Below are 18,598 nucleotides of genomic sequence, written 5' to 3'. Positions count from 1 at the left end.
TTACTTCCACTTTTGGAGATGAAACCCTTGCCACTGTGGAACGCTGGTCTGACGAATCCATCATAGCCTCCGTTTGCTCAGCGGCGAAAGGCGTGAAGGCCGTCCAAAATCAGTTGTTGTGCCAGAAAACATTTGTGCCGTACAAGAACTCGTAAAGGAAGGTCGCCATGTGACATATCGTGAGATTGAAGCATCCTTTGGAATTGGTATGACGAGCATCAATGAGAGATATTGCATGAACTTGCAGCTGTGCGAAAAATTTGTTCGCGTTGGATCCCGCATACTTTGGCAAAAGCTCAAAAAGATGCTCGAGTCAATGCTCAACAAATACAATCGCTGTGGATCAAAAGTTGTCTATGCATAACATGTACAAAGGCCTTCTGCTTCATTAGATTTAGGACATCACGAATAGATCTTTAATCTATTCGTGAGAGCTCGAAACAAAACAGCAATCTACTATTATCATCATAATCGCTGCATGGATCTTCCAAGACTAGCCAAATCCGACAAAAGTGATTAGTGCACGAAACACATCGAAGCGAATGATCGCCTCTCTCTTCGGAATAAGCGCAGATGTGGCAACTGCACCATTAGAGCAATGTAGAACTCTGAATTCTCAATAGTACACGAGCATTTTTTTGCTAGAAGTGATTGGTGAAAAACAGAAAAAGGAGCTGCAACGAAGGATCGTAACAATGCAAGCTCTCGTAGATCGGCTGAAACAACTAACTACCTATATGACTGGCCGAAACGTCGAATTGATGAGTAATCCGCACAGCTTTAATTTAGCACTAAATGACTTCTTTTCATTCCCTTTTATCAAGTAGAAATCGCGTGGCCAGCGTTTTTAGGCGTCTGAAAAAGCCGTTGATGCATTCAAAAACCATGTTTTTGAGGTACGTACCTCAATCGGAGTGGATTAATTGTTACGAATATTGGTTCGAGCGTATGCAAAAGTGTATTGATTATCATGGAGAATACCTCGCAAAACAATAAAGCCATTGTCAGCAATAAATTACTATATTTTAATTATTAGGCTGATCAAATCAAAAGCAACCCTCGTATTTCCAGTCGCTTGCTTGACGGTAAAATCCGTATCGTTGATTAGGGCATAGGGCCCCCTGTCGACTTAATAAAACCATTTATATACGTCATTAATGTTGGAATACCGACTAAATATAAATAGAATTTGGAGGATCCCCATTGAGCGCGTGTTTTATGGATTATGCTTATCTGCACGATAGTTCTAGTTTGTCCCACATGCAGTTCCTGAATGACCACTCACCCCAACCCCTTTTGATATGTCAATCCCCTTCCTTCCAGTTCCCAGCTGATCTAATATTCTTCCCTTTCATGGAGAATTTCCATATTACGCTTCCTCTTTCACATTATATTCGCTCGCCTCCAGGTTTTCTTCAAGATTTTGACCCGAAGATTTCCTCTCGCCTCCCGACATATTTGTAAAAACTTCGCAATCTTTCCTCTGCGTCAATTTCTAATCTAAATTAACCCCATATCTTATCTCTTAATTTACTGGCCTGCTGTATATTCTCACTGGAATTACTGTTGTCACCATTTGCTTGCATCGACCGACATAGTTGTAATATTCACTTGTTATCTGTGGTACACCTTTCAAGCTTTTTTGCCGCTTCCAGATGAGCCAAATGACAAGTGTATCGTTTGTTCATCTTTTCCAGAGGGCAACCGCTTTTTTCTCCCTCACCAATAGCTACGTTGCCAATTAACCACTTCGGTGGAAAGCACCTCTGTTGTTTCCTCGAATGACCTCGACCCTATCGACACATTCCTCCAGGGTGGTACGTAGTGGACAGCATGGCAATGTCGGGAAGACGCATGGGACAGGAAAGGGGGAGGTTTGTAAGGATAGCAAGGAAGTTTCGGGGGCGGGTAAATGTCCAAGATAGTGCAGGTGACCACTCGAACCCTTGCCATATTCCATTTACGCACTTAGTAATCGGAGACCGGTTCTAAGAGGATTAATGGAGACCGAAACGGATGTCGCATGACTTCTTCCGCCATTATTCTCCTGATTTTCCAATTGTCTGCTTTACTGCAATTTTGAGGTAATTACTCGAAGAACTAACTTCTAATAACCACGAGAGGTTCTTAGCAGACAAGAGGTAATTGGAATTTTATAAGAGTCAAAGATATATTGACTGGTTTATTTATGGTACTTTTTAAGATAAAAGCATTCCCGTCACTGTCACCATGCGCCCATTGCGTGATATAACAACCATTAATATAGCACAACGCAAAATGACCATGTATGGGTTTAAACTTAAAGTTCATGTTTAGGGTTTTTAAAATCTTTCTCTCACATTACCTAATTCTTAAACTTCAATAGCCGCAACAAATGTATATTTTACCTGTGATTATTTCAATTGCGCCGTGCGGTTAATAGTTATTAATGACTTGGGCTTCTTGTTATTAAGGACTCAATGATAAAAGAACCATTATCTTTTTTATGCATTGGCAGTCTACGGTTAAAGCTAGGTTTGAATGGAAAAACGGTTATATGATGCAATTTTTCTAAGCCTTGGTTACCAATGAACAATCTGATACTTGAAAGTGCCTCGTTCGATTCTACCTTTCTTCATTCAGCAATTCTCTTATCTGTGCTTTACTATATTAAGACTCACCGGTCGGAAATCCTTATATACGTTAACAAAGTTTTTCCTCCCCCTTAAGTGACTACTTGCACTGATAATTGGGCGTGCTTTGCCTTACACAAAGCGTCTTCTTCGTGGTTCGTTGCCTAAAGGTTTCCAGTGAAATATTGTAATTCTGAAAGTCCAAATTCTGCCCCTTCTAGGTTTTTCCAAAGATTAATGTCTAACATTCTTTGCAAAAAGTGCTTTAGGAGTAATCAGACGATCACGCAATTATATCTCAAAAATTAAGAAAGAGTTAAAGCTGCGAATTTATCGGGTAAAAGATTCAATTTCCTTGAAAATTCAAATCAGAAATTGTATTTTAATGCAATTACATTGCCTTAATATAGCGTTGGAGATAGATTAATCTCCATGCATCAACTCTACAGGGACCAGATGACACTCATGCAGGTGAAAAGCGGAAGGGAAAGTAGAAGTTAAATAAACAAAGGAGTTACACAAGGATGCGGCCTTGCACCAGGATTATTCATCGTATATCTAATAAGAGGCTAATAAAATAATTCGAAAAATTAGCCTTTAGAGGAGTTTAGGTGAATACCGACGAAGTTAACATTCTCCGGCTTGCAGATAACATCGCAGTGGTAACAGAAACTCGAGATGACCTTTGAAATATGGTGCTGAGGAGAAGAATGCTGTATTATGGACGCCAAACACGCAGTAGTTGTAGTTATTAGTGTAGAGGCAACTGACAGATGAGGTCACATGCACCATTATGGATAGGTGGGCAATCCGCAATGGGTAGTACGTATACTCAGGGAATGGAGAAGGGACGGATAGAAACCTAGCGAAAACATCTCCCCTTTCTTAAATAAAGGCAATTAAGGATCACATATTCAACGTCCCATCAGACGGACGGCGCACTTCACTAGAAGAGCTCTCCCCACGTGTGACACCAAATAGGGATTAGGATACCTCCCTGTAACATTTTGCCACTACTCAGATTTAAACCACGGACCACGGAGTGGGAAGCCAGAGCGCTTGAAACCACCATCTAGGAACTGCACCAACCGGTTCGTAATTTTTGATTTTAGGTGCAATGTCACCTAGATGTAGTATCCATCATCCTAAATCACTGTCACCATTCACTTCACTAAAAATACTTCCATCCTTAGACTAGTCATTCACACTGTGTTTTATAAATGCAAAAATTAGCACGAGATTATTATGCTACAATTTTAGCTCGTAAATATCATTCACCTTGACTGGGATTCGTTCGCGGATCCCACGATGTTGCGACATCTCCCGCAGTTTCTTGGAATTCGTCAAAGGTAATGACAGCCAAAGTGTTTAAAAGTTGGCTTTAACCTCGTGGACTGTGGCGCGTCGCGCACGACTACGAATGCCTGTGACATTGTATGCACGGAATTTCGTCACAACATCTTGTTCCTTTAAAAGCCCCCAAATTTTCAAAATATAATAGAACGCCTCAATAGCTTAACTGACTAAAGATCTAGGCCGGACATTGAGGGATCCAGGGTCGAATCCCCGTCAAGGCAAATGATTTTTACACTTTAAAATCGTTGCATTGAAATGCACATTAGCGGATGACTTCGTTAAAAGTTACTGTTGCGGAATCTCTTGCAGTTTCTTGGAAGTTATCGAGATCGAATTTTTTTTAAATCGTTAAAAAATACCTTAACCCTTATTTAAACGGATATGATATATGTAGAGTAAAACCATAGGAGCATCCTGGGACATTCACGGATCCTGGTCAGGGTCGAGGCCTCGAGGAACTTAACATAAGCATAATCATCCAGCTTGTGAGCTCAATCGCGGAAAAGGCAAAGAAAAACGTCCCTTGCGAAAATGAAATGAGGCAATAAATCGATACACGTACAGAGTTCATTGGAAGAAGTCCATTTACTTCATTGATAGCTGAAGTACCCAACAACAGGTTTCCATAATGATGCATGAAAATATGATTATGAAACACAATGAGTCCATACTAAGAAAAGGATTCGAAGTTTCCATCTAAAAGACACAATAATAAACAGGCAAATACATTTTTTACCCATATGAAACCACCTTAAGCTGTCCTGCTAAGTGCCGTTGGTGATAACCTGACCCGAAGTCATATATTGAAACTCGTTGTTTGGCAAAAAACGAGGAACTTTGGAGGACAACCAGTGATACGACAATGGTTTAGCCCCAAATAATCTCCTCGGAGACCAAACGAATCAAAGACTCAAAACCCGTCTTTGACCATATTTTATTGCAATCGCAACCGATTAAAAGTAGAGTGGATGATAGTCGTATTTTAAAACTGCTGCAAATCACTTAAAGGCACGTGTCATGAAGGTTGTGGATGAAAGAAGATAAAATATATTTCAAGACGAGTAGGATCTGTAGTAATGTGGTCTTATAAGTCTATTTAAATCGATAGATTACTCCGCAAGTCGTGTAAAATTCGGATCGTAGGGGGTGTTAATTAATCAGCCAAACCTAACCTAATCCAATTCTTCCACAAGTATATGGTACCTCGTGACCCCTTCAAAGCGTGCATGTAAGGGTAAAGACTGGTCACAGGAAACATTTGTTTCACCGCATTAAGACTGTTACACTAAAATAGTACAAAACGAATGCATTTGGTTTCTTTATTGAAGTGGAAAATTCTTGCGCCAGCAGGCCTGAGGTAATTTCAGATAATGTTTTGGAAAGGGTTTGTTGCTCAATTGGTGGCCCTTAGTTATAAAGAATCTATGTATGCTCATTTTGCAGACCACCGGACCACAAGCACGATTCAACATTGGAAATTTAACACCAAGTCAAAACATTCTCCTCACGATAACAACGAACAGGACATAGTAATCGCTGGAGACTTCAATGCCCCATCTATTGATTCGGAGCATATAGGCTTAAAAACATGGGGATTAAGGCTAAGATATTTGCAAGTCGCTAATAAATTCCTTTACGTTTTATCACATATACCTACGTAATGTATAGTTACATGGGATTTAACGAGACAATACACCAAACAAGGGCGAAAAAATGATTGATTTATTAGTAACGAATCGACAGTAAAAAAATCTTTACCATAGAAACTCTTGGTCAGACTAGCGAACACGGACCACTTAATGCTAGGTTATATATATATATATATATATATATATATATATATATACTAGGTTATATATATATATACACATATTTATAAAAACACAGATGTAGCTTTTTAAAACATAGAGACACAAAGAAAGGACACTAACATATGTAGTTTGGCGCTTAGACGGCACGACCATCCTCATCAGAATCTGAAGAAAACATCAAAACTACATATGTGAGTGCTCTTTCTTTTTGTGTCTCTATATTTTGAAAATCTACATCAGTGTTTTTATATATTTGTGCTTTGCCGAAGAGGGTTCCTTTCGACGATATAGATATATATATATATATATATATATATATATATATATATATATATATATATATACATATATATATAGATGTATATACATATATATATATATATATATATGTATATACATATATATATATATGTATATATATATATATATATATATATATATATATATATATATATATATATATATATATATATGTGTATGTATATACATATATATATATATTTATATATATAATTATTATTAGGTCATCTACCGGTTAAGGTAGGTTTTTGGATGGACATAGCTACTAATTAAATAATTTGTGATCCCTAGCAAAACACAATATCCTGCTCTACATCAGGTCCCTCTTCATCTCTGAGTACTTTCTTCCTCCCTTCATCCCGTCCAACATCCCTATCCTGTTCCTTCCCTTTCCTCGATTGCCCAACATCCTCCCCTCAATTACAGTCTTCAACATCCCGCTGCCGGTCAATACCCCCCTCATCCACTTTTTCTGCCTCCATAGGATTGCTCCCACAAACCCCTCTCTTCGCCCACCATACTAAGTACTTCCTCGTTTGTTTTCTTCTCTGTCCATTTCACCTTCTCCATTCTTCTCCACACCCACATTTCAAAAGCCTCCAGTCTACGTCTATCCTCCTGCTTCAATGACCACGTTTCCGCGCCGTACATAGCTACGCTCCATATCAACGTTTTTCGAGTCTTTTCTTAACATCCTTACTCAACGTCCCCATCATCAACTCCCTCCTCCTTGCGAGAGCCTCTTTGCCTAACGCAATTCTTCTCCTTACGTTCCTACTACTATGACCGTGTTGGTCCAAAACACTTCCGAGATACGTAAACTGTTCTACCTGCTCTAGTTTTTGCCCTCGTATTTTTATGTTTAACTTAGCCTTTTTCTTTCTAGAAAATCGCATAACCTTTGTTTCATGAATATTGATTCTCATCCCATGCCTGTCGCACTGAATTATATATATATATATATATATATATATATATATATATATATATATATATATATATATATATATATATATATATATATATATATATATATATATATATATATATATATATATATATATATATATATATAAAGAAGCCCAAAAGAAAAAGTTGCGTGTTTTAAGAAGAGGACATAAAATGGCTTAAAATGCGCGTTACGTACTAAGTTCATTAGCAAATTTTAGGAAAGATATTTAAGACCAAATTGCTGAGAATACGTTTGATCACTTCTTTCTCGCCACTCGCTTAGTAGTCAAATGGTTAATAAAATATTACTTGGAATTGTGACGAGGAGACGAAAGAATTCAATTTATCTTTCGCTAGATAGCCTGCCTCATATAGAATATTAGCCTCTCATGCTGCCTATACTATTATGTTATGGGATCCTTTCGAAGTCGGATTGATTGCCGCATCGGATCGCTTGCAGCATGGAGGAGCTAGATTTGCAAAACGTTGCTATCATGAACTTAGTAGCGTATTCAACATATTAGAGCAGCTATGCTGGGAATCACTCAATGCAGCGGAGGTTAAATTACGCAGATTAAAAACTCTTCATATGAATTGGAAGGACGTCTCTTTAGCATTGATGTTGAAAATGCATCATTACCCCTATCCTATTACGGTAAGAGAAATAATGTCAGTAAAATTATAGGGATCGAATGTAGAACAGATAGATTTAAGATGCCATTTTTCCACGAATGATTAATGGAATCACAATAATATTGTTCGACCGCGTTAATGGGCAAAAGACATTTTGTACCAGAAGGATTGTTTTGTGTATTCATCCCCTGCCACACTTCCTGGAGGGGGCTAAATAAGTAAATTATTCTTGAATGTATTTAATTTACCTCTTTGCGCTTCACTAGTCATAAATATTTAATAATAATAATAATAATGATTATTATTATTATTCCAATAACTGTTGCCGTATTAATTTTAACATACGAGTGGCAAATAAATCCTTGAGTCCTCATCTAACCTATGATAATAAAACCATAGCCAATATTGATGGATTTTATTACCGAAGTAACATTTTCTGTGCCCAAACGAGCATTTATTTATAGTAACCTATAACGTAAGTAATGAAAATTTTAACACCGGCTTGCGTAAAACGGAGATTATTAAAATCCTACCAGAATTGATATTTTTTTCCATGCAGCAACATTCACCCGTGTTTTGTTAATTCATATGCATGATATCATCGTTTGCAGAATGTTACCGTGCACATTTTTTGAAACTTAGCATCAAGAGATGACATAATCTGTATATTTCGTGGCGTATTGGAGCCACCTGATGACAGTATACCCTCTATAAGCATCTAGAAAAAATACAATACAATAGATTTCACAATTTCTATTTATTTATTGCCAGAAGTGAAGAAGTAACAGTAGAAGACAGAAGGTGAGATTAAAGAGCAAGAGGATAGAGGAAAAATAAACGACAGAGACATGAATTGACAGCTCTACTCTCTCCTTAAAGGAAGACCTCACCGCGCGACGATCTTCAAAATACTAAGACAATCGGACCCGGGCCTTTTTCATTGGAGTTCCTACGAATTGAGTTTCTCCGGGAAGACACTGGCGGTGTCCGTGTGAGAGTGAGGCTCGTCCTTCTTCATCTTCTAAACAGCCCCCATTGCTTCGGTCACTCTCTTCCTGGCACATCACAGTCCCCCTTCGAACTGCTTCGGGCGTGAGAACTGACCGACTGGACTGGGTTGCTCCTACTCCGGGGTCATGGTTTCTGGTACCTCGTCGTCATGGTGGCTGTGGCTGCTGTCGTCACTGTCGTCGCTGTCGGAGCTGTGGTGTCCGTGGTGATGGTGGCGGTGGTGGTGACGGAATGGCTTCAAAAGCCAGTTCTTGAATGAATGGCTGCTGTCAGAATCGCTGGAATCACTGGACTTTGAATCGTGGCTCGAATCAATATGACTAGAACCATCATGACTTGAGTCATCGTGATTTGAGTCATCATGACTCGAATGGTGGCTTGAGTGGTGGTTCGATCCATGGCTAGAGTCATCGCTGCTGTGAGAGTTCGGCCAATGGGGCAAGAAGTGTTCCTCGCTGGAACTGTCAGTTGAGGAAGTGATACTTTTGGAACTGATGCTATGGCTATCGGATCCGTGAGGAAACCAATGTCGTTCTTTGTCTTTCTCCAAGCCTTGGGCATCTCGCTGGACTATGTCCGCGCCGGAGTTCAAGAGTCGTTCCCCTTCATCTGCTCCTCCCGGAGTCGCCGCTGCCTCGTCCTCATCTGTGAATGTTCAACGGATAATCAATTGATTGAGAAATGAGGATCAATTTAACATCACTAAGGCATGGCATAACTGTTCTGAACTCTTCTATCAATTTCATCAACGTTTTCAACCCATCGTTACTGAGGTGACTCGTTGGTGCGCCATGATTCATCAGAAACAGCTACATCAGTAAAGACTTAAACATCCCTCCCATGGTCAGTTTTCTGAGAGAACAGGCAGAAAACATGGCAACAGCCGTAGCAAACATTGGAAACTCGCTCCTCGATGGTATCTGGGACTACGATCCCCATGTCCGCAAACCTCACAGAAGACCCAAAGTAGCTCTAACTCTGCGACACTAACCTACAACGAGCTAGACTCACCCGGCAAACTCCTTCGCAATCGGCAAGCGCCATATGACAATTAAATAAAACTACATGAAAATCAAACCTTTACAAGACACATGCTGTAGACAGCCCATGGCTGGAAGCAGCTTCTCTTAGGAGCCGTGAGAGGCTTAGAAACATTGTTCTTTCTCTCTCTCACTTAGCTTTTTACCTGAATTCATAACAGTAGCCAATATCCGTCGATTATTGAATTTACGGGTAGGTTTGTGGTTGTTGAATCAAAAATGTCGTCATGGAATATTTTTCGCATTGTAGGTGAATCGTAAACAATGTTCAAATCGATAAATGTTCTCCGAACAAGCAATAATTTTTACTAGTTTTCTCTGACCGGTCAAAATTCGATTTATTGGAATAAAAATGCTACCAAAGCCATTACATTCGAGAATTTCCATAACTAAGATCAGAGTGTTTTCGCCGCCTGTTGGCCCAACAACAAGGGTTGTTGTTAGAGTGACCTACTGGTTCACAGGGTTTTCAGGTCTCGAATTCGTGCGACGTCTCTGGACAATGCCTAGCCACTTGCCTCCCTATGATATGAATGTATGAATAGGAGCTGTCACGGCCCTATATTTGTGTGTGAAGATAATTTAAGCTCGACACGTCTTTCAAATGAACTTCCGGTTTGATTACTTAAGATGAGATTGTGTGCAAAACGGGTTTGGGCATTCACAAGACTAGATGTTCATGCTGGCAAAGCACTTTTTCACGAGCAATAGAATATGTCCTTGTTTGTCTGTCGTCCAGAGTTTTTCCACGAAATAACAACGCATTAGACTGTAATACATCATACTATCCTCTAAGGTTCTTTGTAGATGAACATGTACTTAAGATGCTAAGAAGAACCGCCAGATTAATGAAAAATTCATCCGAGAGAACACGAAGAATCACATATTTATGACTAGACTAGACTAGGATGGGGATCATTAGACATGCGAAGGCCCAGAGCAAGGTTAAAATTATTGGGATGAAACCAATACCTCGGAGACCAAGTACTTGTGTACGTTTTGCAATAGGCGTAGTGTGAATGATTACAAAACACCCACTGCCATACGTCTTTGCGGCGACTGGTGGGATAGACTGTAGATACAGTATTGTATGTAGAATACAGTATTAGGAGAATAGTAGTGTATAGCTTGAGTAGAATATGCAGAATAGGTAGAATGTATAGCCAATAGAATATATATATATACACATATACCTGTATATATATATATAAATATATATATATAAATATATATATATATATATATATATATATATATATATATACATACATACATACATATATATATATATATATAATGTAAAGAACTTAGACCAATAAAGTTAGACTTGGAAAAGGAACATGACGTAGAGGAAAAGAGATTAGTTCCAGGCATACTCGACAATGAGATAGAAAGGGCATTAAGGGAGATAAAACTAAATAAGGCCATGGGGGTGGATAACATTCCTGCGGAACTACTGAAACGTTTAGGAAAATATGGGAGGAAGAGGCTGTATGGGCTGATTCGTAGTATTTATGAGGAAGGAATCTGGCCGGAAGACTCCAAGAGAGATGGAAGGAGTATATAGAAGAACTGTATGGTAAAGAACTCAGACCAACAAAGTTAGACATTGAAAAAGAAAATGACGTAGAGGAGGACAGCTTAGGTCCAGGCATACTAGACCATGAGATAGAAAGGGCATTAAGGGAGATGAAACTAAATAAGGCCGTGGGGGTAGATAACATTTCCGTGGAACTTTTAAAATGCTTAGGAAAATGTGGGAGGAAGAGGCTATATGGGCTGATCCGTAGTATTTATGAGGAGGGAATCTGGCCGGAAGACTTTGTGAGATCAGTTTTAGTTCCTCTTCCGAAAAAGGTAAAGGCTACATCATGTGAGGACTACATGACGATAAGCTTGATATCCCACGCAGCTAAAGTTGTTCTCAGGATCATAAACAAAAGGATAGAGAGAAAGGCAAATGATTACTTAGGCGATGATCAGTTTGGGTTTAGGAAGGGGAAGGGTACGCGTGATGCCATTGCAGTAATGAGATTACTAATAGAGAGGAATTAAGAACACAACCAGGAGGTATTTGCATGTTTCGTAGATTTAGAAAAAGCCTTTGATATAGTGATTTTGGAAAAAATAATGACTATTATGCAGAAAATAGGAATAGATAGAGGGAAAGGCGGCTAATCCGCAACCTGTACAAATCTCAGACTGCTCAGGTGCGGGTGAGGAAAGGTGAGTCCGGTTGGGCAGTGTTAGGAAGAGATGTAAGGCAGGTTTGCCCATTATCACCATTTCTGTTCAACCTGTATGCAGAGGAAATGATTAAAGAGACATGGGAAGAACTGGGGGTAGGATTAAAAGTGGGAGGGCAATTCGTAAAATCAGTTAGGTTTGCTGATGACCAAGCTTTGGTTTGTCAGTCAGCCAAGGGGTTGCAAGCATTATTGAGTGAATTGGAAATTCAGTGCGACAGGTATGGGATGAGAATCAATATTAATAAAACAAAGGTTGTGCGATTTTCTAGAAAGAAAAAGGGTAAGCTATCCATTGGGCAAAAACTAGAGCAGATAGAACAGTTTACGTATGTCGGAAGTGTTTTGAACCAACACGGTAAAAGTAGTAGGGACGTAAGGAGAAGAATTGCGCCGGGACGAGAGGCTTTCACAAGGAGGAGGGAGATGATGACAGGGACGTTGAGTTAGGATATAAAGAATAGACTCGTAAAAACTTTGATATGGAGCGTAGCTATGTACGGCGCGGAAACGTGGTCATTGAAGCAGGAGGATACACGTAGACTGGAGGCTTTTGAATTGTAGGTGTGGAGAAGAAGTGAGGTGAAATGGACAGAGAAGAAAACAAATTAGGAAGTACTTGGTATGGTGGGCGAAGAAAGGGATTTGTTGTGAGAAATCATATGGGGGTAGGAAAAGTGGATGAAGGGCGTATTGACCGGAAGCGGGATGTTGAAGACTGTAATAGAGGGGAGAATGTTAGGTAAACGAGGAAAGGGAAGGAAGAGAATAGGGATGCTGGATCGGATGAAGGGAGGAGGAATGTACTCAGGGATGAAGAGTGGTCTGATTAAGAGTAGGATACTGGATTTTGTTAGGAATCACAAATTATTTATTCAGTAGCTGTGTCCATCCAAAAACCTACCTTAACCGGTAATTTACCTAATATTAATATAAAATTTAGAATACAGGATTCTATCTTTGAGTCGAAAATGTCATTTGTTAACATTTAATTCTTCCTGAATGACGTGGTTCATTGAATTTCAGGCTCATATATTTCGAATTACAGAGTGTCTGGAATTCGTACTTTTCGATGGTTAATACCCTAAGAAAAAACGGCAAATTATATGAAAATGAACAGCAGTGTTGGCTCAAGTGTGGATGCAAATCACTGATGGTCAAAATTTCAGAGATTACGAAAGTGATACCAAATGATTCCATCATTTTGGGCTTTAAGAAGAGGACGCCTCGGTAACTAAACTTGTCAAAGCGCTCGGCCGGATTTCGAGGGACCCTGGTTTAAATCCAGGTGAAGGCAAATGTATTTTACACAATTATATATCTGCTTTTAAATAATTCACACTATTGGGGTGAGCCCTGTTAAAGCTACTGTCGCGGCATCTCCCGCAGTTCGTTGTAGTAGTAGACGTATTTATGAGATGCAACCAACAGCTGAAGTCATTTGCGCCGCTATGCATGGACAGGAAAGAATAATGGGTGCAGAGAAACCCAGCGTTGGCATCAGCCTACTCTAATAACGAAAGGAGCCAAGGGATCAAACAGTTTAGCGTTCCATCCGACGGACGGACGGGCGTACTCACTCGAAGTGCCCTTCACAAAGCACCTCAAGTAGAGATCGAGATACAACTGAAAAATATTTGTTGGTTCCAGGATTTGAACCCAGACCCTCTGAGTGGGAACCCTGTACCTTAGCCACTGCAACATCTCGATCCATCCGAAGTAAATAGAGTAATTAATGGCGTCGATGTTCCAGTAATCCTAACGTTTTCAAAATGAAAATGGTTAAAGGCTATAGATATTTATTGGTTCAAAATTATTTTTAATAATAGGTTTCAATTTAACCTCTGACAAAATGGCTTGCATTTGGTAAGGGGGGGGGGTAAGGTATATTCTTTCAAAGTAGAATGAATACCAGGCACCAGTTACCAATTGTTGCAATCTGTATGCACAGAAATGGCCACCGAAATCAAAACTTCGAGAAAGTTGTTGGTCATTAAGAAGTCATGCGGTAGTCTGCTCCAAACAGGTTTCTATTTTTCCGTCTGGTTGATAATTTCGTCCTTTTCTTGAATATCCTCCCATCGGTACTTCCTATAGCTCATCAACTCTGCTCTTTAACGATGGAAATTTAATTCAGTCCACTTTTGTCATTCATGTGGAAGTAAAAGATTCTATCGATTCCATCCCGTTCATTTTTACTTCCTCCTGTTATCGCCATATTCTCTTGGATTCTTTCTTTGAACATTTGCAATGCCTACAAGAACATCTTCAACAATCTTTAGTTAAGTTCTAGCCCAGCTTCCTCTGGAAACAATGGCTTCTCTATCCGATGTTAAGGAATCGTAAATAATATGATTTTTGATTCGTTCCCTTTGCGATTCCCGGTGTTTCCCTCATTTATCTATTTAGCAATAATATCCCTGCAGAATTTTGGCCTACTTACTTGATATATTTTTGAGGTATAATTATAAAACGGTGGCTTTCTTTCTTCCAGTTTTTCTATGCTTTTTAAAAAATCTCCTAGCTCAGTCTAGCATAATTGAAAACAGGACATTGAAGCTAGGATTTCGATGTCAGAGATAAAGGCTATCTTTGGAAGAAGACTCCTCATCTCAGTGCGTCTACTTGGAACGGAAAACGTTCATTAACCTGGACAGAGGATGGGAGACATTTAAAAGTTGAAGGTAGTAATAGAATGCTGGATTTCCGAGAGTGAGGAGAGGGGAGGATAGGGTTTTCGTGGGACTCGGGACACTGGCAGGAATTGTATGATGAACTAGAGGGGGAAATAATGCAGGGAACGCAAACAAAGGGCCTGGGGTGGACACCCTGCCATGAGCAGAAACGTTGCCATTAAATCTTGGATACGGACGTCAGGGAGTCATACGAAGTACGGCCTAAATGTATCCGACCTGCGTTTTTTAAATTAATTTATTTAGATTGTGAGGGTGTTGTGCGCTACGAATTTGCTCCAAGAGGTCAGACGATCAACAAAGAATATTACTGTGCAGTTCCGAAAAGATTGCGTGATGTCGCTGTGAGAAGAAAACGACGGCGTATCTCTGGTCAAGCGAGGTGACTGGCTGGCCTCTTCACCACGATAACACGCGCCAAGCGCATTCATCGAACCTTGCTGTGCAGCAATTTATCGCGAAACACAGGAGATGATACATACAGCTTCGCCAGCCTCTTCCTGTGTAGTCACTACTTACATACTAGCTCCCTGCGACTTTTGGGGATGTTCCCAAAATTGAAAAAAGGCGCTCAAAGGAAAGCGGTTCGAGACGACATATGGAGAGTAATGCGAGCTGAAGGCCATCTTCTTTGTGGAAGCACCGCTGGGAGTGTGTGGTTCGATTCCAAATGGGCAAAACTACTTCGAAGGATGCCACACGGCCCGGATGACCATGAAGATTATTGCCAATGCGGAGATATGAACGCAGGTCGGATAGTTTTCGGACACACCTCGTATTTTATCAATAAGCTGCTCACAGGCCATATTCGACAAAGCGACATGACGTACTTGAAAATGTATGTAAAATTCGACTGGATGCGTACTGTGATCAATGCAAGCCAATGGCGTAATTTAATGAAATGCGAGGAGCAAATTTGTAAGGCATTTATTAGCGTTAGTACTAAAATTTTCAAAACTTTCGTAAATTTTTCCAAGCTTACGGAAACCTGAGATGGATAATTTGTTTATTACGCATACTAATTTGCATATATATTTTCTCCCGGAAAATCAGCGAGGCACAAGAGTATGTACACCACTCACTTCTTCGTGGATAAAACCATTTCCTATTAATGCCAACCGAAACGAAGCAAAAATAGGAAAGAAAAATAATCAGACTGATCTCACAAAATTTCTGTAAGCCTTCCATTCGCAGAAATTTTTAAGAGAACTTAATTTCAAACCATCAGCAACACGTTCGATTCAACCAGTCATTTGTTGCAAAATGGGTCTGATGGGAAAACAGAGGTTAATTCAAAAATTAAGTATAATATTTCGAGTTGATTGAGCTTTGAAAATTGCAGAGTATTAACTTTTTATTCGGTCGAAGGCCAAAACTATCCAACATTTGAAAAAAAAATCTTGTTAAACAACAATGAGCGAATATTGATCATTCAACGAGTTACAGGCCTACTTCAATTGTAAGTTTTCGGAAACCGATTGATGCAGTAAATTTTGTAAACGTTGTAGGTCAACTACATAGGCTATTGATCAGGTTAATATTAAAACTCACTTTGAACTGGCAATGCGTGTACCTCATACAAGGCCACTCCAGCCAAGAGCGCGCTAAGGATCAAACACCTCTTCATCGTGTTGAATCTGGAAAGAATAAAAAGTAATAATAACATGAAATGCGTCACTGTTTGGATACCAAGGCGATAATGATTAAATGTATTAAAGTGACGAAACAAGTCAATTTCCTCAAATAATTTATCGACAATGGCTTCCGAACCACTTTGGCCATTATCTTGGGACATACTTTGTCAATATCAAGGCGGCAGCTTGATAACGGCACAATAGTCAAAGTTGCCAAATGGACAAAGTGTAAAAACCATCGTAGGTGTATATCGAGTAAATGTGAGAATTCGCTCTATAGTTCTTTTTGAATTAATACAAATGAAATACTCTCACACAAGGCGACGCTCTAGGAATTGTTCAAGCGAACATGTCAGCAGGGACTAGCAAAAGTTTACAATTTCAATCCACCATCCTTCTGGGTGCTGAGGTGGTTTAAAGAGTGAAAGGAATTGTTTTTAAATCTCTGCAAAGGTTGGCTTTAAACGAGAACATCGTCTTAACTTATTATTTTTTAATATTCCGACAGAAAAATTTCGACTTTAGCTTTTCGTACGAGTGAACTCTCGTAATTTAACCCTAGGATACCATTAGAGATACACACACAAACATATATAAATATATATATATATATATATATATATATATATATATGTATATATATATTTATTTATATATTAATTTTAATTTTTAAACTCACCAAATGGACTCGCTGTTTGACTTTGGGAAACCGATTGACTTCTGAATTTGCCATGCGAAACACGAGCTTTTATATTCACCACGGCATATGTTTGCTCGCCTTTACCGACCACCACATTGGCTGTCCTCGATAAGGTCATACAAAACCTGCCGAAGTTTCATTCGGCAGCCAAAAAATTTACGATTCAACAAAAGTCTCCGAATAAAATCTCCCTTGAAACTCGCCCCTACAACGTTTTGGGGGAGGAGGAGGGAGGTATGGGGGGGGGAGTAGAGGGAGGTATTGGGGATAAAAGTAATGGGGACATCACCCTCATGCCAGGTCGGTTCCGACTTGTCCTAATGGGAATCCTTTCAAAATTAATCGATAATCGTTCATGTTCATGGCAAAAGATTGCGCGAGGAATTATTGCTAAGCTTAGAGAATACATCTTCATGGACTTTCAGGTGCGATGACATGGTAATTTTTGATTTTTTTTAGGTATTTAAGAAGAACCATTGTGTTTCCTAAAGCCTATCCTTCAAATTGCTAGGATGTATTTTATTGATAGCCTGCGAATTATTTGTACACGTTGTGCGTATTCCGTCATTTTTTACTTTATTTTTTTCTAAATTGCTCAATGTATCCTAATGGTTAATATGGTGCAAAAATATAATTTTATTTAATTTATATATTTTTTACTTTATTTTTTATGTTATTTTTTAAATCTATTTTTTATATCTATATTTTATATATATATATATATATTTTTATCTATTTTTTCACTATTTTTTCCGTCATTTTTTTACGTTATTTTTTTCTAAATTACTTCTCATCATTTTCGTTGCTTTGTTTATGCTTTGCTCAAACACTAAATCGTCTAGGCATAGAAAGAGCGAAGGCAGCCATTCAAGTTCCTAATTAGGATGCAAAAGCTTTTGACGACCAATAAGAAACTATTACTTTCAAATATGTAGAATACTGGAATAATTGTAACATTACTCGCTACTAACTTAATTCAATCCGCTAGCAAAATGAGTATGTAGTTACAATATCATTTTTAGAATATACTGAGGGTGAAAAAGCCATTCGAAACAATACAATTTATTCATATATACTCAATAAATGCGTAGAAAAACGACCAAAAGATGGCTCAAGAACCTGTACTAAGATTACGGCAATGACCATTGCCCTGGGTATTATTGTATCAGCACACAGAACCATTGGATTGCCTTTCAATAAATGTAGAAGAAATATCGTGTAATAGTCCTAGGTGTTTATAGCGGCAGAGATTACTGGCAGCTGAGGTCATTTGCCCTGATGGGGATGGATATGGGAGTTTTAATGAAAGCTTATGGATATTCAGGGCCTTAGTGAGGAATAAGTGAAGAGCGAAACCAGGTTAAGTGCATCTGCCAACTCGAAGAGAGCCTAAGGATCACATAATTCACCGTCCCACCCGGCGGACGGCGTATTTGCGTTGGAGGTGTTATCCTCACAGCAGCCATGTATCACATTTCGCTGTTCGCTGACAAATACTGCCTCCTCCTCCCATGTTATTAAAAACCAATTGACCAAAGATAATTGCCATCAATTTGGTTCATTATGATTTGCATATTATTTTAATTCTAATTATAGATAAATTCGATGTCG

At 39.0% G+C, this 18,598-nt stretch overlaps 1 protein-coding gene across 1 annotated transcript in view; it reads right to left on the bottom strand.

Annotated features, from left to right (window-relative positions):
* Positions 1 to 8,786: 8,786 nt before the first annotated feature.
* The window catches only part of LOC139687205 (uncharacterized), a 32,252-nt gene continuing 22,440 nt past the window's right edge, over positions 8,787 to 18,598 (bottom strand). Inside the window, exons 4-5 of the mRNA XM_071584327.1 lie at positions 16,205 to 16,290; positions 8,787 to 9,319 (exon numbers count right to left, since the gene is read on the bottom strand). Of these exons, the coding sequence (XP_071440428.1) occupies positions 8,787 to 9,319; positions 16,205 to 16,290 (619 nt within the window). The remainder of the gene's footprint in view (positions 9,320 to 16,204; positions 16,291 to 18,598) is intronic.

Source organism: Hetaerina americana, unplaced genomic scaffold (assembly GCF_022747635.1).
Source record: "Hetaerina americana unplaced genomic scaffold, ioHetAmer1.1.p SCAF_18, whole genome shotgun sequence".
NCBI classification, from domain to species: domain Eukaryota; kingdom Metazoa; phylum Arthropoda; class Insecta; order Odonata; family Calopterygidae; genus Hetaerina; species Hetaerina americana.
The sequence above is the reverse complement of the archived record's forward strand: the minus strand, read 5'-3'. Positions and strand labels throughout refer to the sequence as shown.